The sequence below is a fragment of the Panicum virgatum genome, chromosome 5N (genome assembly GCF_016808335.1).
Source record: "Panicum virgatum strain AP13 chromosome 5N, P.virgatum_v5, whole genome shotgun sequence".
NCBI classification, from domain to species: domain Eukaryota; kingdom Viridiplantae; phylum Streptophyta; class Magnoliopsida; order Poales; family Poaceae; genus Panicum; species Panicum virgatum.
The window spans coordinates 27,837,578-27,862,522 of record NC_053149.1 but is presented as its reverse complement, the minus strand read 5'-3'; the positions used below and the strand labels follow the sequence as shown (position 1 = coordinate 27,862,522).

General features: G+C 49.1%; 1 protein-coding gene across 3 annotated transcripts; it reads left to right on the top strand.

The window, feature by feature from the left end:
• Window positions 1-13,029: 13,029 nt before the first annotated feature.
• Window positions 13,030-21,069, top strand: LOC120673350 (light-mediated development protein DET1-like). Of its 3 annotated transcripts, XR_005674623.1 has the most exons (12): window positions 13,032-13,369; window positions 14,371-14,795; window positions 14,911-15,139; window positions 16,289-16,384; window positions 17,256-17,324; window positions 17,590-17,646; window positions 17,738-17,818; window positions 17,901-18,065; window positions 19,801-19,896; window positions 20,179-20,224; window positions 20,302-20,401; window positions 20,705-21,069. XR_005674623.1 is itself a non-coding variant. In XM_039954156.1 (11 exons), exons 1-11 carry the CDS (start codon window positions 13,289-13,291, stop codon window positions 20,839-20,841), a joined length of 1,536 nt encoding a protein of 511 aa, XP_039810090.1. In that variant the 5' UTR covers window positions 13,030-13,288; the 3' UTR covers window positions 20,842-21,069. The 3 variants fall into 3 exon arrangements, 1 of the variants encoding a protein (XP_039810090.1); XM_039954156.1 differs by lacking the exon at window positions 20,179-20,224 and having other exon boundaries at window positions 13,030-13,369; XR_005674624.1 differs by lacking the exon at window positions 20,179-20,224 and having other exon boundaries at window positions 13,033-13,369; window positions 19,801-19,883.
• The last annotated feature ends 3,876 nt before the right edge of the window (window positions 21,070-24,945 follow it).

Here is a 24,945-nt window from a genome sequence, read left to right as displayed (position 1 = left end):
AAACGAGGCAGAAGCAATGGAGATTGACGAGGCACCACCTCCACGCGACTGGCGTGCCCAGTACCTCGATTGGATGATCCGAGGGGTATTACCCTCGGACCACGCTTAGGCACGGCGCATCGCCAGGCGAGCCAAGTCCTTTGTCTTGATCGACGACGAGCTGTACAAACGCTGCCCCTTGGGTGTTCTGCAGCGATGCATCCCCATCCCCGAGGGTAAGGAGCTGATCCGAGACATCCACGCCGGGATTTGCAGTCACCACGCGGCGCCGCGCACCCTCGTGGGCAACGCGTTCAGGCAGGGCTTCTACTGGCCCACTGCAGTCGCCGACGCCACCGAGATCGTGCGGACCTGCGATGGCTGCCAGTTCTACGCTCGGAAGACGCACCTCCCGGCTCATGCACTACAAACCATCCCCATCACATGGTCGTTCGTTGTGTCGGGGCTGGACCTCGTTGGGCCTTTACAAAAAGCGCCCGGGGGCTTCACCCACTTGTTGGTGGCGATCGACAAGTTCTCCAAGTGGATCAAGGCTCGATCCATCGGCAAGATCAAGTCTGAGCAAGCGGTGTTGTTCTTCACCGACATTGTCTACAGGTTCAGGGTTCCAAACTCGATCATCACCGACAACGGCATCCAGTTCACAGGCAAGAAGTTCTTGACGTTCTGCAACAACTATCACATACGCGTGGATTGGTCGGCTGTGGCGCACCCACAGACGAATGGCCAAGTGGATCGTGCCAACGACATGATTCTACAAGGCCTCAAGCCAAGAATCTTTAACAAACTGAACAAGTTTGGCCGGAGGTAGCTCACAGAGCTACCCTCGGTTATCTGGAGCTTGAGAATGACCCTGAACAGAGCCACAGGCTTCACCCCGTTCTTCATCGTCTACGGCGCCGAGGCCATCCTCCCCACGGACTTGGAGTACGGGTCGCCGAGGCTAAAGGCTTACCAAGAGCAGCACAACCAGCAAGCCCGCGAGGACTCGCTGGACCAAGTGGACGAAGCTAGAGACGTGGCGCTCCTACACTTGGCATGATATCAACAGTCTCTGCGGCGATATCAAGCGTAAAGAGTTCGGCGCCGAGACCTCAATAAGGGGGACTTGGTGCTAAGGCTTTGACGGGACAATAGAGGACGCCACAAGCTCACACCGTCGTGGGAAGGCCCGTACATCATTGGGGAAGTGCTCAAGCCTGGCACATACAAGTTAGCTAATGAGAAGGGTGAAGTCTGCACCAAAACTTGAAATATTCAGCAGCTATGTCGCTTCTATCTTTGAAATTCCAAGCTATTTGTACATAGTTTGTACTTATATTTTGAATTTCCCGAAGTAATAAAGAGTATACTTTACTTGTTTATTTTTTGGGAACCATCCGAACCCTCGGGGGCTCGGATGCGCACGAGCACTGAGATAGACTTGGCTTTACCCTCGGCAAACCCAAGCCTCCCACGGGGGCTACTACGGGGGAACCCCGAACGTCCCCAAAAATGCCAACGTTTTTCGAAAAAATTTCGTACCTAAGTTTTTCATATACTTAGAAAAATGGACGCAAGGCGTAAGCAACTATGGAACAGGATCGGCTGAGCCGTGGGACCACCTACGCCTCTGAGATACAGCATCCCCACTCACCTCCCTACACCTAAGTTGCTTATGAACGCGAAATTCCTCGCAGAAGTTTATCTAAGTCACATACGAAAACACGAAAACGGAGTAAAGAAAACGAGGGTGCGAATTCACAAGGCCTCGAGAGGCCACACTATCAATTTACATTAATCAGTTTCTCGCACAAAAAACATGGTTAAGACAAAATACTAACTCATTTACATGGGCTCTACGGCCAAAGCTTCCTACAGGTCTCCTACCCCGTCGCGCGGACCCTCGGCTGCATTATCTTCAGCGTCGGGGAGGAGGTCCCCCTTGAGCAGCACGGATAAGGCGGAGGCGGCACCCTCGATGGCGGCATCGGCCTGCTCCATAGCAGCCACCGCGTCATCTCCCTCGACGCCAGGCGTGACAACGTAGCCCATCGCCACCCGCTCGAGGTCCATGACGTAGTGCGTCGACACCACGCCAAGGGCCCTCTGAACGCCGAGGCGGAAGGCACTCTTGAGACGCTCGGCTACCTGACCACCCAAGGATCGCAGGCGGCTGGCCACCGAGCTCCCAGAAGAGCCCCCTTCCCGCTCGAGTTCTTGGTACACGGCCACAGCGGTGCCCTCCAGATCCGCAAGGTCCTTTTGTGCCGATGAATACGCGACCTGGAGGGCTTCTTTCGCCGCGGTCTCGTCCGCCACCGCCTTCTTCAATGCTGAACGAGAAAGTGAAGATAAGTTTTGGCAAACTCAAAATAAGTCAAGTGAATTTCAAGTACTTACCCTCAGTACACTCCTGCTCCTTCTCCAGTCGAGCCCGCACAGTGTCCGCCTGCTCCTGGAGCGCGGACAAGGAGGCTTCCTTCTCTTTGAGGGCGGCCTATGTGTCCCGAACGGCCACCTCTCGTGCCTTGAGGACAATGTCCTTTTGCACAAGGGTCTCGGTGAGCGTCATGATGGCCGCCTCCTTGCCCTGGAGCTCAGCCTACTTGCGCTGGAGCTCAGCCTCCTTCGCCTCGAACGCCTTGTCTTTTTGCTCCAGTGCCGCCGCAGCTCGGCTGCTTGTGCCTCGACCTCCTGGGCCTTCTGCTCGGCTGCGGCTCTCTGCACGTCGCGCTCGCGGCGAGCCTGGGTGAGCTTGTCCAACCGCACATGGTCCCGCTCCTCCAGCTCAAACACCAGGGCGTTAACTTCGCTTATTTGCGCGAGAAGGTGGGCTTTGTCCTCCTCGAGCCAATGCACCCTGGTGTACTGGTGGGCCAGCTCGTCGTTTTTATCTTGCAACATCTGCCTCAACAGCTGCGAGCAGGAGAGCATGAGCAAAGACCACACAAATGCAACAAGAAACGGGCAACTCATGGGATAGTCACTTACGTTGACTGCGTCGAGACCCCTCCCCCGATGGAAGTCCAGGGCAAGGGCGAGGGCGTCGTTGATCTCAGCGTCGGCCTCGATAAACTCACCCCAGGCCTCATATTCCCATTTCTCATTACAGTCGAACACCAGGGGAATCTCGGGATGAGGCCTTGCCCAGTCATCTACGCGCCCGGCCCTTTTGGACGGTCCAGCGTCAAGGCCACCCTCGGGGGTGGACGCGATGCGGGCGGCCGCGACGGCAACCTCCCACGGGTCCCCCACCGGTCTCTCCGTCACTGACGAGGTGCCGGGCGCGGCGGCCGCGACCGCGATGTCCCACGGATCCTCATACCATCCCGGCGCTGCCGCTGCCAGTGTCTCCTCCGCCGGCACCTCCGCTGACACCACCACTGGTGCAGTCCGTGCCACCGCTGCTGCTGCGGCACCCTCGTCCCAGGCCCCCGTGGGCTCAGGGGTGGGGGTCTCTCCCTCCGTCTGGCTGGCGGGGCGCTCCGATGCGTCCCCACCAGTATCTCCTCCTCCAGCCCCTAGCTGGGCGACGTCTTCTGCGCCGCCGCGGCCGGCATCGTCCCCAGCTCCCGGCTGGGCGGCGTCTTCTGCGCCACCTCGGCCGGTTTCTTCTCCGGCATCCGGCCGGGCAGTGTGTTCCTCGCTGCACCGGCCAGCCTCTTCCTCGGTGCCCGACCGAGCAGCCACTGCTGCGCTGCTTTGGCCGGCATCGCTCACCACCATCTGCGCCTGGACCCTCTGGGCTCCCTGGATTAGTGCTTCCCGGAGCTTCGCGATGGCCGCTTCCATCTCCTGAGGCCCTCCGGTCGGGGGTTGCGCCGCCGAGCGTGGCATAGCGCTCGCCCCGGACTTGAGGACCTTGGACGGCGTGAGCGGGGCGGTGTCTGGGGTAGCAGCCCTCAGGCTGATCCAGGTAGAGGAGGAAGCCGAGATCAGCAGAGACCAGAGAATCGAACAAACAAATATGAAGAGAGGAACTAGAATTACTTACTTGGGGGCTTGCGCTTGCCCGAGCAGCTGCTCGGGGCCCGTCGCACTTCGCCGCTTCCTAACGGCTGGCTTGGGGGCATCGCCCTTGGACCGGCCTGCACCCTTGGCGCTGTCCGCCCGAGGGTCTCCGCGCTCGCCGTGGACGTCCCGCCGCCCGCCGCCGTCGCGGGTCCAGACGTCTGCTCACCCGTGTTGACGCTCCTTAGCACCCCGATTTGTATACCGCAAGCGCACGGTTCGTGTAGCTTTTCCCTTAGAGTATTCCCCCAAGGTTTATCAATCCACGGAACCAAAGATACAAGAAACAATCTACTAACATAGAGATTCCTTTGTGTTGAGATGGTGAAAAACGAATCTAATCTATTAAAACGACAAACACCGAAGGTAGCAAGAGAAAGTTAGAGATAACCAATCTAGATCACCTAGATCATGCATATGTTGTAGTTCCAGCTAGATATAGTGAAGCAAGATAGATGTGAATCTCAATGAAAAGCATCTTGAAACCCAAAATCTCCAATCCGATCCTTCGATACCCCCATCTACTAAAGAAACGCCCTATCACGATGCCCCCCTTTGGACGAAAGCACCCTGAAGCAAGTCGAACCCCCTTTGGTAGTTCCGCCATGAACCTCTAGCCACCATGACTACAAGATCATGCTAAGCGATCTATCTCGATAATAGATCTAGGATGAAGCAAACCCAAAGAAAAGAACGAAATCGAAAGAGAGAATATGGTCGTTAACATTCGGAATCACAAATACCTTCACCATGAATGATTGTACATCACAAGATCATAACCGGGGCCCTACCTTGATCTTGATGATCCTAGCTCCAGAACTCCGACGTGGTCTTCCTTGCAAGGTTCCCACGTCGGCTAGGGAAGCCCCTAGACAACTAGCACGACCCTCGGCTCTCCAAGAGGTGTCCCTCTATCTTCTCTGCTCCTTGGCGTCGTCTCGCGAATTGATCTCTGCTTGAGCCTCGGGGAGGGGTCTTTAAATAGCCCTAAGAAACCCTAGGTTGAAGGGGAGGCCGAGAAGCCCTGGAACCGGCCTGGCCCATTTCCTTGCCGCCTCGCGTCCTCCTTTCTCCCCAAGTCTTCTGGAGTCTTCTGGAGTTTATGCCTTTCACGATTGCACCCCGTGGGACGTCATTATCTTCGAGGAAAAGGATAGGATGGAAAATCCTTCCTTAAATCTCTCTTTGCTTTGCTTAGCCCCGAAGTATCTTGATCTTATCTTGTGGGCTTTGTCCTTTGGGCCTCATTGGAGGGTGGATGTGCATGAATGGGCCTCTAGTCTTCATGGCCTTTGGTCCTTTGTTCGGGCTTTGGCCTTCGTCTTTCTTTGTGTCATCGCGTGATCGTGGGCCTCATCATTTCATGCTCCAAAATTGGTCAAAAACCTGCAAAAACGAAGTACCTCCAAAATATGTGTGCAAATGCGAAAACGGCCAATAATCGGGTCAATGTTAGGATGGTTAGTGATTTTGATATTAAATTCATGCCATTATCAAAGTTAAAAAGGGGATAAAATAGATACTTAAGGAGCACCAACAGCCCACCACCATCGCCGACGCGAGTGTTCCTCTCCCCGCCGTCGTGGGCAACCTCCTGCCTACCGCCGGCATGGGAGACCTCCTGCCTGCCGCCGGCATGGGCGACCTCCCGCCCGCCGCCGGCGCGGGCGACCTCTGGCCCACTGTCGGCGTGGGCGACCTCCTGCCCGCCGCCGGCGTGGGCGACCTACTGTCCGCCCTCGGCGCGGGCGTCTTCTCAATCGTCGCCGGCACGGGCCTCTTCTCGCCCGCCGCCGACACGCCGAACGAGGAGCTCGGCTCAGGGGTGGACTCGGCCGTGGTCTTCGGCGAGAGGCCCTCCCTCTTCCACCTCTTGTTCTCCTTCTCGTGGTCCTCCTTCCTCTTCCTCTTCCTCTCGCGGGTCACCTTCGCCTTGTCCATCCTCCTCTTCTCCTCCTGCGCGCGCAGGCGGTTTGCGGCGCGGGTCTCGGGGAGCGAAGGTTCCGAGACGTACCCGGTGCGGGTCAGTCCCTGCGAACATGACAAGGATTAGGAAGGGTAAGGGAAAGTAACACGAAACCATCAACAATCGAAAGCTAAACCTACCAGCTGGATGTACCCCTCTGCAGGGCATATCTTGATCGCCTAGAGCTGTGTGGCTTCGGAGAGGAAGTGCGCCACCGCGCTCTTTGCCCTCTAGGCAGCGGCATCACAGGAGAGCAGCCTCCTCGACATTCACGAGACCATGGGCGCGGCCTCAGAGATCAGCTGGTAGATCGCCAACCTCCTCTCCATCAGGGGGAGCACCCTCTGCCGGTGGAAGTTGGCGATGACGGCGGCCGCGGTCAGCCCCTGGTGCACCAGGCGCTGCAGCGCATCGATGAAGACTCCGAGCCTGGCCTGGCGCATGACGGGCAACACCCCGTACCCCCACTCATCCCGCTTGTCCCTCAGGACCTTGCCGGTGTACGCCGGGAGCCTCTCGCCGTCGTTTTGCAGGTAGAACCACCCTCGGCTCCACCCGGTGTTGTTTGTCGTCATCTTGCAGGGGATATAGTGGTCCCCCCTCCTCTCACACACTTACAGCATGAGGCCACCAACGCGGGCGGCCCTCCTCGGCCCCTGCTGAACATGCTCAGTGTAGAGCTCCCTGCAGAAGAGGTGCTTCCACATCTCCCAGTGCGCCTCCACCCCCAAATAACCTTCGCAGACGGCGACGAAGACCACCGACTGTGAGATGGAGTTGGGGGAAAAGTTTTGCAGCTCCACCTTGTAGTGATGGCAGAGCGCACGGATGAATCGGCCAGCGGGGACGCCGAATCCCCGCTCGTGCAGCCGTGCTAGGCTCACGACGTAGCCGCTTGGGGGCTGCGGCTCCCTCTCCTCCGGTGTCGGGGCGATCCACACCGGGCGCGACGCATCGGTGTTCGGCGGCAAGAAACCATTGGCGACTAACGACTCCAGAAATGCCTCGTCGGCGGTGGACCTACCCCACGGTGCCGGATCGGCCAGCTACGCCATTGCTTCGACAGAGAGAGGATGGATAAAGACTCGAGCAAGGGAAAGTATGCTCGCTCCTCTTCTTCCTCTTCTTCCTCTCGTTTCCTGGCTCTGGGCTCTGATGCAGGGGAAGCAGTGGAGGTGGGGAAGGCAAATGCAAAAGCAAGATAAGCCGAACCGCCTCCTTTTCTCAAATAGCTCGGGATCCGCCGTTTCTCTTTTTATCACTACGCCGGCAGGATTCTCCGCAGCGGCCCTGGATTCGCCGCATTAAATGCGGTAGATTTCATGGTCGTTGACAGCTGGACCCCACGCCTATGAGACCCCCCGCGCGCACGTGCAATAATTACCGCAGTGCGGTAACTGGCACGACACAGCGGCAATGTAGCGCCGTCACATCCACCAGTCGCCGCCCACGCCGCTCCGCCTGCCCGAGTCTGCCGCCTGAAAAGGCGCGCCCGCAATGCATGTGCCGGGCCACGTCGTTCCCGACCAGCGGGAGACCTGCGCGCGACCCACGATTCCGCGCCGCATGCGGACTGTGACGGAATATTCCCTTCGGGGTTCCTTACCGTCGAAGGAATCTTATTCCGATGCCTTACTGATCAGGGGTTCGAAGGCTGGCCCGCCAGGGGTTCGACAAACGTCCCAGATCACCAAAGTCAGGGACAACATGGACGTGCCATACAAGCTACCCTCGAACGCGGAGTTTGAGACGTCCTACGCAGTGTTCAAGGCCAGTCGAGGGTGCCTAGCAGGGGGATCCCATCGAGGGAGAGCATCGAGCCCTCGGATCCTATCTAATAGGTCCGAGCCCTGCCTAGCGAACCTTTGCGAGCGCTTTATGTGACGTGTCCATGGACCACGAGCCAACCTTTATCGAACGAGGCACGGACGTCCACTTGAACTACCCGCTAACAGCTCACTGAAGCATTCATAGCTCGCGGCCCGGGCATGGGTAGCATGGCTTGCTTCACCCATCCTCCCTGCGAAAGGGCGACGAGGGTCGTAACGCTAAGTCGAGGGCTCCCCTGAACGCCTTCACATAGGCCAGGGCCCGGGGGCTCCTCGCACGCTGCGGCTAAGGTCGTATCCTCGAATAAATCGGCTGCCGTAGATAGTGAAGTTCCACGTACTAAGCAAACCCCCCTCGCTGATCAACAAAACTTCCTTGCGTGTCCAACACGCCATTCGGTTTGGTTCAAGGAGGGCAAGGGGCCACCTCACCAGCACTGGAGAACGCCGAGGCTGGCTGAAACGAAAGCTGAGTGACTGCCTCACCCAATTGACCACGCAATACGACATTCATAGCCCTTGGACGAGTGCTAGCACTCTCCTCCAAGGCCTCAGGGGCTACACCCGCGGGTGCGCTGACGCGCTCCCATGGAGGAAACTTCACACATTCGAGGAATAAAACCCACAACCTAGCATTCGAGTCACAACTACGAGGGATCAAGCCTCTGCAGGACTGATACTCATCCCTACGAAGGCTCGGGGCTACTGTCGGATACCATAATTAGGGGCACCTTAATCTAGGGACTAAACCGCCCTCAAAGACGCAAAACACAATTAAGCAATCGGGCCCACAGTGCCAACCACCTTGTCAGACTCTGCAGTCATGGTGAACCAAGGCAAGCCGTCTTCCTCCGATCCAGAGGGGAAGAAGGACTACTCGACGGTGATCCTGGAGAGGAAGAAGCCACCAATGATGACAACTCCGTCGTCGCTCTGCACCCGGATACCATGGAGCATCTGCATCTCTCCTACAGCACCCGGATCCTCTCCAGGTCCCAAAGAAGCCCAATCCACACTTGGCTCGCGGCCCAACTCCATGGTGCGGCCCATTCGAGGCCCCCTCGAACCCGTGGAACGATCTCCGCCTCGCTCGAGGCCTCCCCGCCGAGGCCTCTGGCGGTGCGCTGCATCTCCGCCTCGCTCGAGGGTAACGGACCTACCCTCGGGGAGCAAGCCAACTCTGCCTCGCTCGAGGACACCCTCGGCAGATGGAACTAGCAACCCATCTGCTCGCCCGCCCGACTGATAGAGGCATTTAATGCCAACCACTCCACCACAGAACGCGGGTCAGGCATTGTCGGGCCACCATGCCGCACAGCGTGCTGCGACCGGAGTCCCGTCCGCCAACTCCGGTCACTGTACCACCATCCCCGGCACTGTTTTCGACCCTGTGGGAACCTGCGACACCCTGTGCGGACGTGCCTGGCACTGCTCCTGCCACTTTACTGCCAACTCCCCGTACCCTCCTCTACTGCGGAACCCTCGGCAAGCATGGGCGCAACCCTCGGACGAGGTACGGACCTTGACCAGAGCAAGACCCCCGTTAGCTGAACCTCGACACTCCGCCAGCTCAAGCATGGAGGACGGTACCTTCCATAGCAACCACCATGACGCCCACAGGAGCCACCAGGACACCGGCGCGATCTCTGCAAGGCCAAGAGGCTGTCCAGGATGACTGCCACGCCCGGCGCCATGTTCTCCAGTGTGCCACAGTGTACTTCCAACAGTCACCGACCACGGCACACCCCCGATTCAGGGAGAAAACGACGACTTCTAATCTCCCCGTACATGTACTCCGCCCCCTCCTTGTGTCTATAAAAGGAAGAGGCGGGCTCCTTCCCAAGCCATCTCTCTGCGCTTCCATCCGCTCACTCGCCTTCCACTCGCAGAACACATCCCCACTCTCCTGATATTGGCACTTGCCTCAATCACTTAGCAGAGACTTGGGAGCTTTCCTCCCTATCTCGCCTTACTTGTACTCCCCTACTACAGGCACTTTGGTGTAAGATAATACAGTGCACTCGCACACCCTTGCTGGACGTACGGCCCCGTGGCCGGAACTAGGATAAATCTTTGCGTTACTGTGTTACTTATTGCATCAACCATCTAGGTTAGGGACACGCAGCATCGTTACTAGTTGGTGCTAGGCCGCCAGGTCAGGACACCGACAAGCGAGAATACGACAGAGCAGTCGAAGGCCTACTTCTGTCCTGTTTTCGTATAACGGAGCAAGGAGTCGTTAAGATAAAGGAGTTGCAGCCACCATCCACCATCGATGTATTAATGGAGATGCAATCTTCAGGTACTTTATCTAATGCGCTATCTGATTTTGTCAAGTATTTAATTGATAAAGAAGATAGTTCAGTTGCAACTTTTGTTATTAAAAAATCGGCTATTGAAAAGCCGACTAATAATCCTTGCAATGATTTACCAACTTGTGATGTTGTTGGTCAAGAATTTATCGAACCAAAATCCCCTAGCAAGAGCACAATTAAATCTAGTACTACAACACTCGGGGGGCAACAAAAAAAAAGGCAAAGGTACTGGTGGCACCGCGACCGGTCTGACCGGTCTTAGGACCGGTCTAACCGGCTCATCTAGAGTTTTGCAAAATAAATCAAAACCTAAGATGGTTAAGCTCAAAAAACCCGAGATTGGTGTTTGGAAAACCGTTGAATCCAAAGGCCATCACAAGCATCAAAACAAAAAGTTGAAGCCCTTTCTTGGAGATCTTCTGGCTAAATCCAAAAAATAAAATAATGATGCTAGTCGGCTAAAACATCCAAAACAATCAAGATCTACTCCAAGACAACAATTCCATGATCGGAATCGGCAACGAGATAATTTTCTTAACTCAATGCCGTTTTCGTCACATAGGTCACCATATCTATGCCATGCGGATCTTATTACAGCATGCCTTGTTTTTATCCGTCATGGTATTATAATTCATGTATGCCGTCTCTTCCTAGATATTTATGTCCAGATTATATTACCTATAGGGAGCCGGCAATTGGTAAACCATCACCTACCATTAATGACCATTTCAATGAAAAAGATCGGTCTATACAGAAAAAGAAATACAAGGTGATCAAACAAGTTTATCGTGTCAAAAAAGATGGACGGTTAAACAAAAATTCAGATTTGACATAAGATATAGAAAAGCCAACCGTTGAAGAAACATGGGCTAGTTCTGTTGCTCAGATTGTCCCCAATGGAGACCATACTTCAAATGATATAGCTGAAAAACGATAAAATTCAGCTGGGGGGCAAGAGCCAAAGAGGAGCTCCAAGTTTGCAAAGACCGGTCTGACCAGTCATGAAACCGGTTTGACTGGTCCATTTGGGAATTTTGGGAACAACCCCAAAACTATGACGAGGAAAAGACCAAGTTTTGAAGAGCTACTACTCAAGTATCAAAAGATGGACGAGGAAAAACAGATTAACCGACTAGAAGGGAATCAAAGAAGAAATTATGCCTCATCATGAACAAAGAAAAATCAACAACATTGGCGATCATCTCATTGGTATTCATTGTTTATTCCGTCAAAGCATGTGCCATGGAGTACATATTCAGGTATATCCAATTCTAGTCCATGGTGTTATTATGATCCTTGGTATGTTATGACTATCAACATCTTGCTCATGTTTTCCCAAGGAGTTATGATTTATATGATCGGCCACCATGGCCGTATCAAAATTTTTGTTATTAATATATGGTCAGATGTTCGAAAGTTGAAATAGTAGTTCCATACACGTTCTACTTGCTAGTGTATTATTTCAGTTACATTAGAATGCATAAGAAGTATAGAGAAGCATATATGGCCGATGCATTGTTCATCATCGTCCTTGAGCAATTTTAACCATTGAGAATGTTTCTTGGTACGCAAACTTTACCAAAAAAACAGGGGGGCATATGTTAACACTCAAAATTGGCATAACCTAAAACAAACAAGATAAAGGCCAAAATAGCCAATTCATTATTAACTCATATTATTTTGCAAGTTTAGCATATATAACCATTGTGCAGGATAAGGAGATCGTTTTGGGATATTTTGGATATGATTTCATCAATGAGACAAAAAAAAGACTCAAAACAGCATTAAGATCAGGTCAAATAAAGAGTTTGAGTGCACCAAGATGAAGCCCTCATCGAGACGATCGAAACGGATATATGAATCGCCTGATTTGGAGTCCGGATGTAGGAGATATGACGACTGGAAGTTTTCCTACCTGGGTAAATCTGGTCTGACCGGATTGGGTGACCGGTCTGACCGGTTTTGGCTATTATACACCACAATAAATCCGGTCTGACCGGATTTAGTGACCGGTCTGACCGGTTTTGGATAGTTTAGTCCGAATTAGAGTTGTAATTTGATTCTAGGTCGGTTTTAACATGTTTTCAATCTCCCACGGGTACAGACCTCCCCACCCTATAAATATAAAAGGGTTATGGCCGATTGAGAGGTATCCAATCGAATCTATCAAATACTTTTATTTTTTTTACCTTTCTCTTTGCCCTAAACTTTTCCAACCCTATGTGCTGTTCTTCTCTCATCTCCATGGCGTGAGGGGCGCGCCCTAGCTGGCCTGCCGAGCCTAGGGCAATCCAAGGTGCGCTTGCCCCGACGGGGTTCCACCCGGGTGGGCGTTCGTTGGATCCTCGTCGGGCTACCTCGGCGAGACCGGTCTGATCGGTCCACCATACCGGTCTGACCAGTTGGTGCTGCGTCGCTGCTTACTGCGCGATCTAGCGCGATCGTGTATTGGCCCAAAAAGACGTCAACACCTACGCCTTCCTCCTCCTTCGCCGCCTCTTCGCCTCCGCCGCGTCCGCCACCTCCGCCTCCGCCGAAGCTCGCTGGAGCTCCTCTGCCGCCGAATGTCGCAGCCGCTGGAGCTTCTGCGAGGCACGCGATTCTAGTCGCGCGATAAATAGACCCCCCTCTGGTGGCACCCCCGGGAGCTGCCCGCTCGACGCAGAGGAGATTTTTATGTATGTACAAATATTTTTAAGAAAAAATGTTTGGTTAAAGTTGGCAAAACGAGGAGTGGCAAATATTTTGATAAAATTAGTTTGCGACAAGCACAGGCGCCATTTCGGTGACCGGTCGAGACAATGGGCGCCGGGCCACAGGCCCACAGCCACTCTCGTGTTCCCCCACCGGCCTCACGTCCCAACTCCCAACTCCCTCCGGCAGTCCGGCTGCGACCCCACTCTTTCCCCCACACGCTCCCCACACCACTCCCATTCCGTCCGCTTCCCAAAATTTCACCACCGCCACAAGCGAAGATCCCCCTTCTTCTCCGGTTCTCCCGTCCCCAAAATTTCTCTGGCTTCCTCGCCCCCACACTCCCCACCGGCGCATCCCCGAGGAGAACCCCAGAGCTTCCCCCCAGCGCGGCCGTCCCATCCTATTCCCTCCCTCCGCCACCCGCCTAGCGTGTGCGCACGTGCGATGCTGCCTCCACGGCGGCGGCCACGCGCGGCGCGGTGACTGAGATGGTGCGCTTCTTCCGCAGCGGGAACCTCGCCTCCAGGGTCTTCGACCGCCAGCTTCTCTCCCCGCGCCCCGGCGCTACGGTACGTCTCCTCGTCCTCGTCCCCACCCTTCCTCTGCTCCTTGTTCAGTTCCTGTCGTGTCTGGTAGGGTCGTGTGGCGGGTCTCGAGGATCTTCATTGGAGTCGGGGAACCACTGCTTTGGTCTGGAGAGGGTTAGGTGTGGTTGCTATTTGGAGTTCGCCTCAAGATTGTGTGAATAGCTTTTGCTCTGCCTTTTTTTTGAAGGGTCTTTTGCTCTGCCTTTGTGGGCTTGCTAGGGTTGCTGCGTCGATGTCTATGCAGTAGGACACGGAAGCCCGAGATTATTAGACATACCTAATGATATAGTGAACAATGACCTTCCTGGTTACAAAGATCACTGAAGTGCAGGAAAATAACAAAAGCTAAATCAGGCCTTCTGAATGCTATCGCTAGGCCATGCTCCAAATGATTGTGGGTTAGCTTCGATAATGTTCTCTTTAATCTATGCTAGCTCATGATTATTCAGATGATACATTTATAGATCAGTTATTATTCCAGAGTACCTCATCAGTAGATATGGTTGTGTATTTCTCTTAGCTGCATAGTTTATGTTAGCTAATGGAAATGAATGTAGTATAGTGTCAACTTGACACAGGACAGGAAGTCTGAAACAATGATGTAACATTCCACATTGAGTTCTTCTGCTAACCTCTTTTTAATTATTGCATATCGAAACCAGAGAATATTATGCTCTGCAACAGAGAACTGAAGAACAGATAACCAGAGAACATTTGTGGTCTTCTATATTTAGGCTAGATGATGAAAAAAGAAAGAGTGAGAATCTGTAGCAATATGATTTATCTCATATGATTTCATTATGTATGCACAGTTCTGCATGTTACGGTATATTCTGTAGCCTTCTGCTTTGGTGAATGTTGTAGCAACACATAATTAGGGGCGATAGCATGCTCTTTAATCTTCAAATTAAATTCCAATTATTCTTCTGATCATGAAAGTAGATCTGAGCTGTCTTTTGTTGTTCTTTCCATACCGCTGACAGGTTAACACTGTTAGACAGTTCTATGAGAATTTGGTTCCAAGCTACACGATATATGACATAGATTGCCCAGACTATTCGTTTCGCAAGTTCACTGATGATGGGAAATATCTTGTGGCTTTTAGCCGAAACCACCAAGATTTGATTGTATACCGCCCCATCTGGTTGACATATTCATGCACTGAAGAATGTGATTCTCATGATCTTCCACCAAAAGCAAAGAAGTTTGATAGCTTCTTTAAGCAGCTCTACTCAATTCCACTTGCATCCAGCAATGAATACATTTGCAAGGACTTTTTCCTGTACATGGATTGCCATCAATTTGGCTTATTTGCAACATCAACCGCACAAAGTAATGATTCAACTGCCACTGAGGGTGCAATACATGGCGTGCCATCAATTGAGAAAATAACTTTCTATCTTGTGAGGTATAGTTCATGTCTCAGGAGGAATGCAGTTTTTGGGGGTCTAAATTACAATATATTTTGTAACCATTGTTTCCATCGTTTGGGTGGATTAGGACATCTGTATTTGTGTTATCAGGCTAGAAGATGGCGTCATACTGGATGAAAAGGCTTTCTGCAATGATTTTATCAATCTGGCACATAGTATTGGTGCTTACTTGTATGAGGACCTGCTATGTATTGTTTCTCTGAGATATCAAACAATACATATCCTACAGATCCGAGATTCTGGCAACCTTGTTGACGTACGCAGAATTGGCGCTTTCTGCCGGGAAGATGATGAGCTATTTCTTCACTCACATGTTCAGGTATCTGCAAATCTTAGGACCACAGCTTTGTTGGATTTTATTTTACATTATGTTTTCTTCTTTTTGGGTGAACACTTGTAAAGTGCACATGTTAAATGGTCTGTACTGTACATATTATCATTAATATATCAATTAGGACCTCTGTCTACAGCGTTTTGCATGGTCATCACTCATCAAACATTCCCTACTCTATATGACAGTATCATTGTAATACTGACCACATTATCAATGTACTCGCTCCGTTTCAAAATCGAGGTTTTAGTTTTGTCCTAAGTCAAACTTATCTAACTTTGACCAAGTTTATTAAAAAATGTTAAGATTTACAATACCAAATAAATGCACTATCAAGACATATTTAATGAAACTAACTTGATGTTGCAGATGTTGGTGCATTTTTTTTCATGAACTTGGTCAATGGAGAAGTTTGACTTAGGACAAAGCTAGAACCTCTTACATTTTGGAATGGAGGGAGTAGATTATGAGGTGGTCTGTCTGTTGGTGCCGACCCAGTCTATACCAAATAGATAGTGATTGCGCGTTAATTTTGTCTGTTGGTAGTGTGTTATTGTCTCTGAAGTATTGCAAGAATGTTAAATTAGGATCCATTATTCATATTCGAGGTACTTTGAAATAGAAATGATTACCATTGATACACATTAGAAAGGATGCAAAGTATGCTTTAATTTGTAGTAGCAATTTGATGGGATAGTAGGTGTGTATATGTTTATGTTGACTTCGAAGTTAACAGATGAGCTGAAATTACTACAAGTGCCACTGGTCTAAGTACTGGTTTGTCCTATTATGGACAGCAATGTGTGAGAAACCTAGTTGTTGCTAGGCGATATGATTGATTGCCGGAAGAAAACAGATGCCAAGCTTTACTTGCAGTCTGTCCAGTTTTGATGGGTCATTAGATATATAGTATATTTGAATAGTTTAAATGCATTTTTCGGTTCTGATTGGAAACTTGTATTCTGTATCACTGTTTGAAATGACTTTCCTTCGAAGAACATAAATATGGCTACATCATTCAGATGTGCCTTTGTGCTGGAATATTTGATTGTTTATTTTCTAGCGTTGAACTTGTACATGATAAATCTGGATGACAAAAATTATCTATGATCTTTTTAATGAATTTGATTCATGCAGGCTGGTTTTGGGGGTTCTTTTCTTCCGGGCATCAAGCAACGGTTGTTGTCGTATATTTTTCGCAAAACATGGAACGAAGTTCCAGATCAGACTTTGGTTAGCTACTTTACCTCGTTTGAATAATTTTCCAGCAATATTTGTACATATACTCTTAGATTGATCTCATCATTTTAGACAATTAAGGAAAGCTATATCTTTATTTAATTTAACCCATATTTGGTAGGGAAAAAAGTGTTTCTACCCCTACTTCAAAGCTCAATTGTGATTTTACCCCTCCTTTTTAAACTTTGTGATTTTGCCCTTGTTATTTTGAAACGAAGCAGCCATTTGCCCCTACTCTGTAACATCGTTTGCCTTGCTGGGATTAAGTGGAGGAAATTGAAAAAGAAAAAACACCTAGAGGAAAAGATAGTAATACCCCTAACATCTCCTTTCACCCGTGAGGAACGAATCAGGATCTCAGAACCAGACCCCTCCCCACCCGTGGAGGGCCTGCACCAGCGGAGGCGCTACCCGGCGGCCGGCGGCCTGCGGTCCTGTCCCCACCCTCCCGCGCGCCCCCGCCCCACTGTCCCTGAGCGCGCTTGCGGCCGACCGGCTCACGCTCACGGCCACCCAGGTGCCCAAAAATTAACAGCGTTAGAGGGACTTAACAGACCAGGGGTAAAGTCTGCCTTCGTTTTGAAATCACAAGGGTAAAATCACAAAGTTTAAAAAATAAGGGCAAAATCACCATTTCGCTGCAAACCAGGGGTAGAAACCCTTTTGCCCCTTTTACAAAGGTGACTACTTCATCTATCCTTGTTTGTCATAGTTATTGTTTCTTCCTTTGGAATGTTAGGATGATAACATTCTTATTGCTAATTTACTTGCTCCATTTGTGACATTACTGCCTTTATAACATGTTTTGTTAAAGTAAAAATATTTTCTCTTGTTTGAACTTTGAAGTTTTGAATTTTTTTTGCAGAGGGTCCAGCATCTCAAGAAGAAGTTCTATTTTCACTTCCAAGACTATGTTGATCTTATCATATGGAAGGTACTACTAGTTGCATATTCTTTTCTGTTTTTTATTTTTACATTCACCTTGTTTTCTTATCATATGGAAGGTACTTCCCTTTTTCTGCTTGGCCAAAAAGATTCTTAATTGTTTGCTGGCACTTACTGAAGTTGTTTTTTAGCTACCGGGCTAGCTCTCAGCGATAGCATGGGCTTGATGTCAAGGCCTGTGCCGTTAGGGAAACAGATAATTTTCTCTTAACAAATTATTTGCTAAAGGTGCTTACAGCATGATAGTTGATCAGGTACAGTTTTTGGATCGCCATCACCTATTTATCAAGTTCGGTAGTGTGGATGGAGGGGTAAGTCTTCTTTTCTGTCATCCTGCCAGTAGGCGTTGCATACCTTAATGTCTTCTAACTGTAACTGCAAACATTTTTTGGATATCCCCAGGTTTCTCGAAGCACAGATCAAAACTTAGCATTCTTTGCCGTGTATAACATGGAGACAACTGATATCGTTTCGCTTTACCAGGTACTTACGACCATGGAAATAGATTTACACATTGCATCATATCTTCTTAGTGTGCTGAGTTTATTTTATAAATTCTCAACAGAATTCATCGGAGGAGCTCTATTCCTTGTTTGAACAATTTTATGACCATTTTCATGCCAATCCACAAGATTCATCGCATGGAAAATTTATCTCGTCGCACTCCAATGATATTCATGCTCTTGATCAACTTCACACACTAAAAAATAAAGCAAGCAGCTCCTCACAGGTAATATTGATAGATCAAGTATGGTCCAAATTTCAAAGACCATTTAGCTTTTGGTCTGACAAGATATGACGTGATCTTCCATTGGTGTTACCTCATATTCCAAACTTGTGCAAACATGTACACAGAACAATATACTAAACTATATAGATATATGTATGCAGCAACACTTGATCTCCAGTGTATGTTTTTAAATGCAGCATATGATATTTAATAACACATTTCATAAAACAGTTTTATTGACGAAGTATTGCTTTCCTTAATTGTTAATTGTGCAAATATCTCTGGTCTCATCAACTGAAGGATCCATTAACCTGGCACTTAATATGATAGGACATGCTCGTTGTATTATACTAGACAAAACAGTTGAATTCTTGTTTTTGAGATTTGAGTGTGCCTTCCAGTGTATATGAAACCTAGCCTGTTGTGTTTGCTTGTTAATATTAAAACATATACTATCTTTCTGCAGAAAAGTAGAGACATGAACTATTAGTTTATGCACATTTTTTTTGACTACTTTGATGAGTGCAAAACTTTGTGGCTGTTAGAAAGACTCAGTAACTCAGGTCCTTGAGCTTTAGTTGCTGGGATTGGCCTATGCCATGCCTTTGGCTTTACCATGGTGCCTAGCTGAGCTTTATCCTTGCCCACCACACCTCTACCATTGTGCTTGGCCTAACTATACCGTCAACTCCACTGCTATATGGCATGTACTGCTCCTCTGGCCTTGGGCTGCCATCATGACTCATATCTCATAGCTTTCAGCTAGATTGAGAACAGCCTATGTTGTGAGAGGTGGCCTTGCGTGATGGCAAGAAAGAGGGTGATGGGTGTGGCAGGGTGGGCAAATTTAACCGAAACCGAAGAACCGAACCGAAAGAACCAGAACCGAAACCGAAATAACCGGAACCGAAAAATTCGGTTCCTTGTTCGGTTCCAGATATTGAAGAACCGAAATAACCGAAAAAAATTCGGTTCCTAGCCTCGGGTAACTGAATTAACCGAAAGAACCGAATTACATAAACTTTGCATTTTGTAAGAGTATATTTAGTTTACATGTGATGTATCATACTTCAATTGCCATGTATTTCTCTTACTATATTGTTATTGTTCTCTTCTCAATTATTATTCTCTAAAGTAGAGGAAGTATTGTCTAAATTTGCTACAGAACATGTATATTTTTCTTGTTATCTTAGCTTTCGGTAAAAAAATCCGGTTAGTTCGGTTAGAACCGAAACCGAACCGAAATAACCGAGAACCGAAATACTCGGTTCCTGAAATTTCTTGGAACCGATCGGTTCCTATTTTCTAGGAACCGAATTTCTTCGAAAACCGAGGAACCGAACCGAACCGAAGAACCGAATGCCCACCTTGTTCATTGGTGGTGACAGGGAAATTTTAGAGGATGGGTGAAGGCGAAGACGATGAAGGAAAGCAAGTCTTGGAGGGAGAAATTTGTTGGGTTATAACTGAAATGCATTAAAAAAATATTTTTGAGACCTTTTACCACTCCTAGGCGGAGCCTGCACGTGAGGGAGAGTGTTGAAGTATAAGTGAATTGCCCACCTCTCCCCATCAGCTTAAGCTTTTGGGTTGAATTGGTTGGTGCATGCAACTCAATATTCAGGCACTTAATCTCTTAATAGATGCTTTTTTGATCAGTTAACTTGTTCTTATTGAAGATATTATGCTGAAGCCTCTAGTAAACGACTAAACGCTTCTTGTTTATGTTTGGCAGTTTGTAAAAAAGATGATGGCATCGTTGCCTTACACATGCCAATCACAGAGTCCTTCACCATACTTTGATCTATCCCTTTTTAGGTATGATGAGAAGGTATGCTCTGTGCCTCGTTAGAAATATACACTGTAAGCAATGTATATAATGTTTTGTATACCCTAAGTATATGGTTGTTTATATGTAGGTATTTCCCTGAAATTTAGTAGCCATAATCCTACAAAACGCTAGCCATGAGAAAAATTACCTTGCTAATTCAATTTATATATTTGTGCAATATCACATATATTAATCAATGCTGTACATGGGGTTACTTGGTAGGTATGCTAGCAACGAGCATTAGAAATTTCACAGTTTCCACCATTTTGTTGTTCTATGCAGTTCCATGAGCCCTGTAATCATCTTGGCTTCCATATAAGATAAAAGTGTATGATCTATTGATACGATTATTTTTCCTTCTCTGCTCTGACTTGTGGTAATTTTCCTCTCCTTTTTCCCTTGCAGCTGATTTCAGCAATTGATCGGCACCGGCATTGCACAGAGCATCCAATAAAATTTATATCAGTGAGGTCACCAAATGTTGTCAAATTTAAGATCAAGCCAGGTATTGGTCAATTGGTGTGGTCATCTGCTAAGATTCTAGAGCTAGCTTGTGTGGCAATATATCAACATTGCCTCTATCAAGTGCAATTACAGTCACTAAGCGAACACAACAGTAGTGCAATCGTGAATCGTGTGCCTATACCGAGCTGTAGGTTACCTTGCCTCTGACAAGAGAAACGTACCACCATTTTTAGGGTACCACAAGAAATAAAATATCCCTTATTTCTGCAAGTGGAAAAAACATGAGTTTTCCTAGTATTATTTTTTACTTCACATTATCATATCCTTTTCTTTTACTCTGTAGGTTCGGATTCTGGTGCTTCTGACAGCAGAGCGAAAAGAATCTCATCCTTCTTGTTTCACCCATTTTTTCCACTTGCACTTTCAATTCAGCAGACTTATATGCAGCCAACTGTTGTCAATATCCATTTCAGGAGATAGGAAAAGTATAGGTGTTGCCCTAATTGTATTTGTACCATCAGTGTGCTTGCAGCACTGCTTGCTGCAAAATTTTGGCCATCTGTAGGATGATGTTTAGATGGTGGATGTTATAATGGGGGTTGGGTAACAAGAGATCTGTTGTTGGGAACTGATAATGACTTATTTGGTTTCCCTTCCAAACAAGAACAACATGTAAAGAGGCTCGTTATTCATCTTGGTCTGGCTTCACAGTGTTGACCTTGTTATGCTGTCAGATGACGAGTTTGCCAAGAGCTCAGAGCGTTAGATACGCTTGCTGGCTATAAGGGGTTGTATGGCTTAAGAGTCTGGTTACATAAAATTGTTCTTGGGCAAGTTGAAGTTTGCAAGAGAGCTGGATATCGAATGCTTAAGATGGGGGTGACCTAAGTTGAGATATTGTTTTGGATGGTTGAACGGCCAAGAATGACAGGTTAGTTTGGACTGTAGCAGTAGCAAGTTTTGGTTGTCCTAGTAGGAAAAGAATGCACGTTGCCTTTTCCTATTACTTCATGAAAGTTATTTTGACCTGGTTATAGCAAAACTCTCAAATGGATTGGTGATTGCGTCGAGCCATGCAAAGAAAGGATGCGTTGGGTTCCAGCTGTAGCATGGGAATTGGATTCAACCCCTTGTTTTTGCAAAGTTCAAAATTCTAAAAAAAATTTCTAGCACCTGCATGGAAAATTAAATCTAGATGAAATAAAAACCGCATTGCACACTTTGTCTATAAATTGCGAGACGAATTTAATGAACCTAATTAGATTGTAATTAGATGTTGAATTGCTACAGTAACAACCTTTAATGATGGATTAATTAGACTCATTAGATTTGTCTCGCGATTTACAGACGAGTTCTGTAATTTATTTTGTGATTAGTTTATGTTTAGTACTTCAAATGTAGAAAGATGTTTTTTCAAAAAATTTAAACAGCGCAACTAAACAAGACCGAAGATAAGCGATCATGGAAAATGGATTATTGCTTGCGTAGACGGATGCTTAATATTGGACCATTCACCATTCCCAATTTCTCGGCCCACTAAGTACAGGCTAGCGTAGAGTCGTCGAGGAAATCCTGACACTTTGCCTGCAAAAACTATGCATGAACAAATGGGGTGCACATTGTTCTTCGAGTTTTATTTGTGAATAACTAGAAGATCTCCTAAAAACTACTAGTGAAAAGTTACTTGCGTTGGGTTTTACACTAAATTTTTATTCGAGTTACTTTTCTCTTTTATTAAGATTTTTCTGAAGCCTGTTGTCATCACTAGTAAATGAAAATATATTATCATCGCTAGTAAAAGAAAATATATTATATATTTGGAGATATTGTAGTAAGTTACATACTGTACAAACGGGTCAATAATCAACTAAAGTTTTTTTATGGAAATATACTTGTATTAATATGATAGGAAAACGTAGATGGACAGATACAAATACAGATACCTACTAGAAGGGTACAGAGTGGATAGCTGTCCCCTATCCAGTCAACTTTTTATAGAAGACCTTAAAAAATAGAAATTACAATCTGCACCTTTGGATCCTGCATGCTTGCCGTGGCTACAGCCGGACGCCAAACTCCGTCGTCGTCGGCAAGATCAACACCGGAGCAAGGGGGCACGACAGGATAAACACCAAAGCCAGGAGAGACACCGTCGCACACAAGCTTTGAAACGAGCAGTAGAAACATCCCATCACAGAGGATGCAAACTGAAACAATGGAGCAACATCGGCCCGGGCTACACCCCATGCCTCCCTGACCAAGGATCCACCCTCGTCGCTGGAAGCCTGGAAGCCAGCTAGGAAGAAAAGCAGATCCACCCTCCACACAAACCACAATACCAACAACTATAGCTAGCCATGCAGCACGAGGCACGATGGGCCGGCCCGTGGCACGAAAAAATGGCACGGCCCGGCACGGGGTTTTGTGGGCCCGGGCCGGCACGAGCATGCTTACAAACCTTAAACCGTGCCTGGGCCTTACATTCAGCACGGTGGGCCGCCCCGGCCCGGCACGATTAAACCTTGGCCCGTCTAGCACGAGAATTGGCTCGCGAACAGATTTGGCCCGCGAACAGATTTGGCCGTCGGCCCGCTAGGCACGGTCCCCGCGCCCCCCACCCCCGGCCCAGCCCAACACCCCAACGGCTCCCCCCGGCCCAATGGCTCTTTTCCTCCCCCAGCTATATAAAAAGGGCGGACGGGGACCGGGGAGGCAAACCCTAGCCTCCTCCTGTCCGCCCCCCCCCCCCCCCCGCTCGCCGCCTCGCCCATTCGCTCGACTCGCGCCGCCTCCGCTAGTCTGCTCTTGGCTCTCCGACTCCAAGTTGTCGACCTCGCCGCCGAGATGCCACCGACCGCCGGCCGCCGCGCAAGATCTACGGCGCCGTCCACTCTCTGATCTCGACTCTCCCTCTCTCTCTCTCTTAGATCTGGCCCCCACCTCCTCTCTATGCTCCGTCTTCTCCCGCTCCGGTCTCCCTGGCTTCTCGTCGTCCTCCAACGGATCCACGACGGCGACTCCGGTGCTCCGGCGCTCCGGTGAGTCACTGTAGTATGTACAGTTAGGGTTAGGGTTAGCCGGTTAGGGTTAAGGTTAGGTTTAGGGTTAGGGTTGGATCTCACTCGTCTCACTCTCTTCTCTCTCTGTTTTGCAGGCGTCGTCGAGGAACCGAGCGCCGGAGTTGGATCCGACATCCAGCAAATATGAGCTTCGGTTGCTAGGTCAAGCCGGAGACGACGAGGACGACATGGACGCCGAGCGAGAGGAGCTGTTTGGGAGCAGCGTTGCTCCTCAGGATGGTGGCGCGGGCGACGGCAACCCCGCTGACGCTGCGGGTCATGCTGCTCCCGCCGCCGCTGATTTTCCTTTGAATTGTGTCTTTGTTTGCTATGAACTAGATGAAGTTGAGATCTGTTGAATTTCTTCCTTTGATTTCCTTAAGTAAACTTGTAATGATTCGGTGGTTTGTACAAGCCGTGCCTCCTGGCCCGGCGTGCTTCCTGGCCCGGCGTGCTCAGCCTGGGCACGTCGTGCCAGGGGCACAGCACGGCACGGCTAAGGCCTCCAGGAGCTGTGCCCGGGCTTGGAGGTCAGCCTGTGGACCGTCACGGCACGGCACGGGATGCCAGTCGTGCCACCCGTGGCCGTGCCAATCATGCCGTTCCATAATCGGGCCCGTGCCGTGCGGCCCGTTTGGCCAGCTATACCAACAACCTCCACTCCGCACCACCCTGGCAGCACCATAATCATACCTAGTTGAAGCATTCGATGGGATCGAACTCCAGCACAGTGAATATCGCCAAGACTCAGGGCTTGTTTGGCAGAGTTCCGGCTCCTCCAAAAATACAGCTCTGGCTACTCTAGTGGAGCGGCTTCTCTGGTGGAGCTGAAGTCGTTTTGGAAAATATTTGGCAAAATAGCTCCTTGTATTGGTTTCTACTCACGGAGTCACTTGGAGCCACGTTTCGTGGCTCCACCTCTCTAGTGGAAGCCGGAAGGGGCTCCAGATGCGGCTCATTGCCTGGAGCTGATCCAATATAAACTGTTTGGCAAAGTTCCAGCTGGAGTCTGTTTTGGAGCCCTACCAAACAGGCCCTCAATACTTCCACAAAAGCACAAATCTAGCCAACTCTCACACTGACCCGTTGCCGACGTTAGAGCGAACGTTGAAGAGACAGAGCAAGCTGCCGGCTTAAACATAATATGTTCTTTTGGCTGCTCCTAAAAGACAGGCTGAACGTTAGAGGAATGTTGAGACGAAGATCAATGCATCTTGATGATTGTAGCTGTGCTATGTGTGTATGTCAAGATGACGAATCAGTGGAACATCTCTTCCTCTCTTGCCCCTTTGCAGTGGCTAGTTGGAACTCAATTGGGTTACATGTGGACACAAATGTTGATCCATTTGCAGCACTGCAAGACTTAAAGCTACAATTGACGAAACCTTTTTTTTCATGGAAATAATATATTATCCTAATATGGTGGAGCATTTGGATCACTCGGAATAACTTCATATTCAAGAATGAAAATTTATCTGTTCAAGGCACCAAGAATGTCTTGAGGCGAGAGTTTGCCATGGTGATC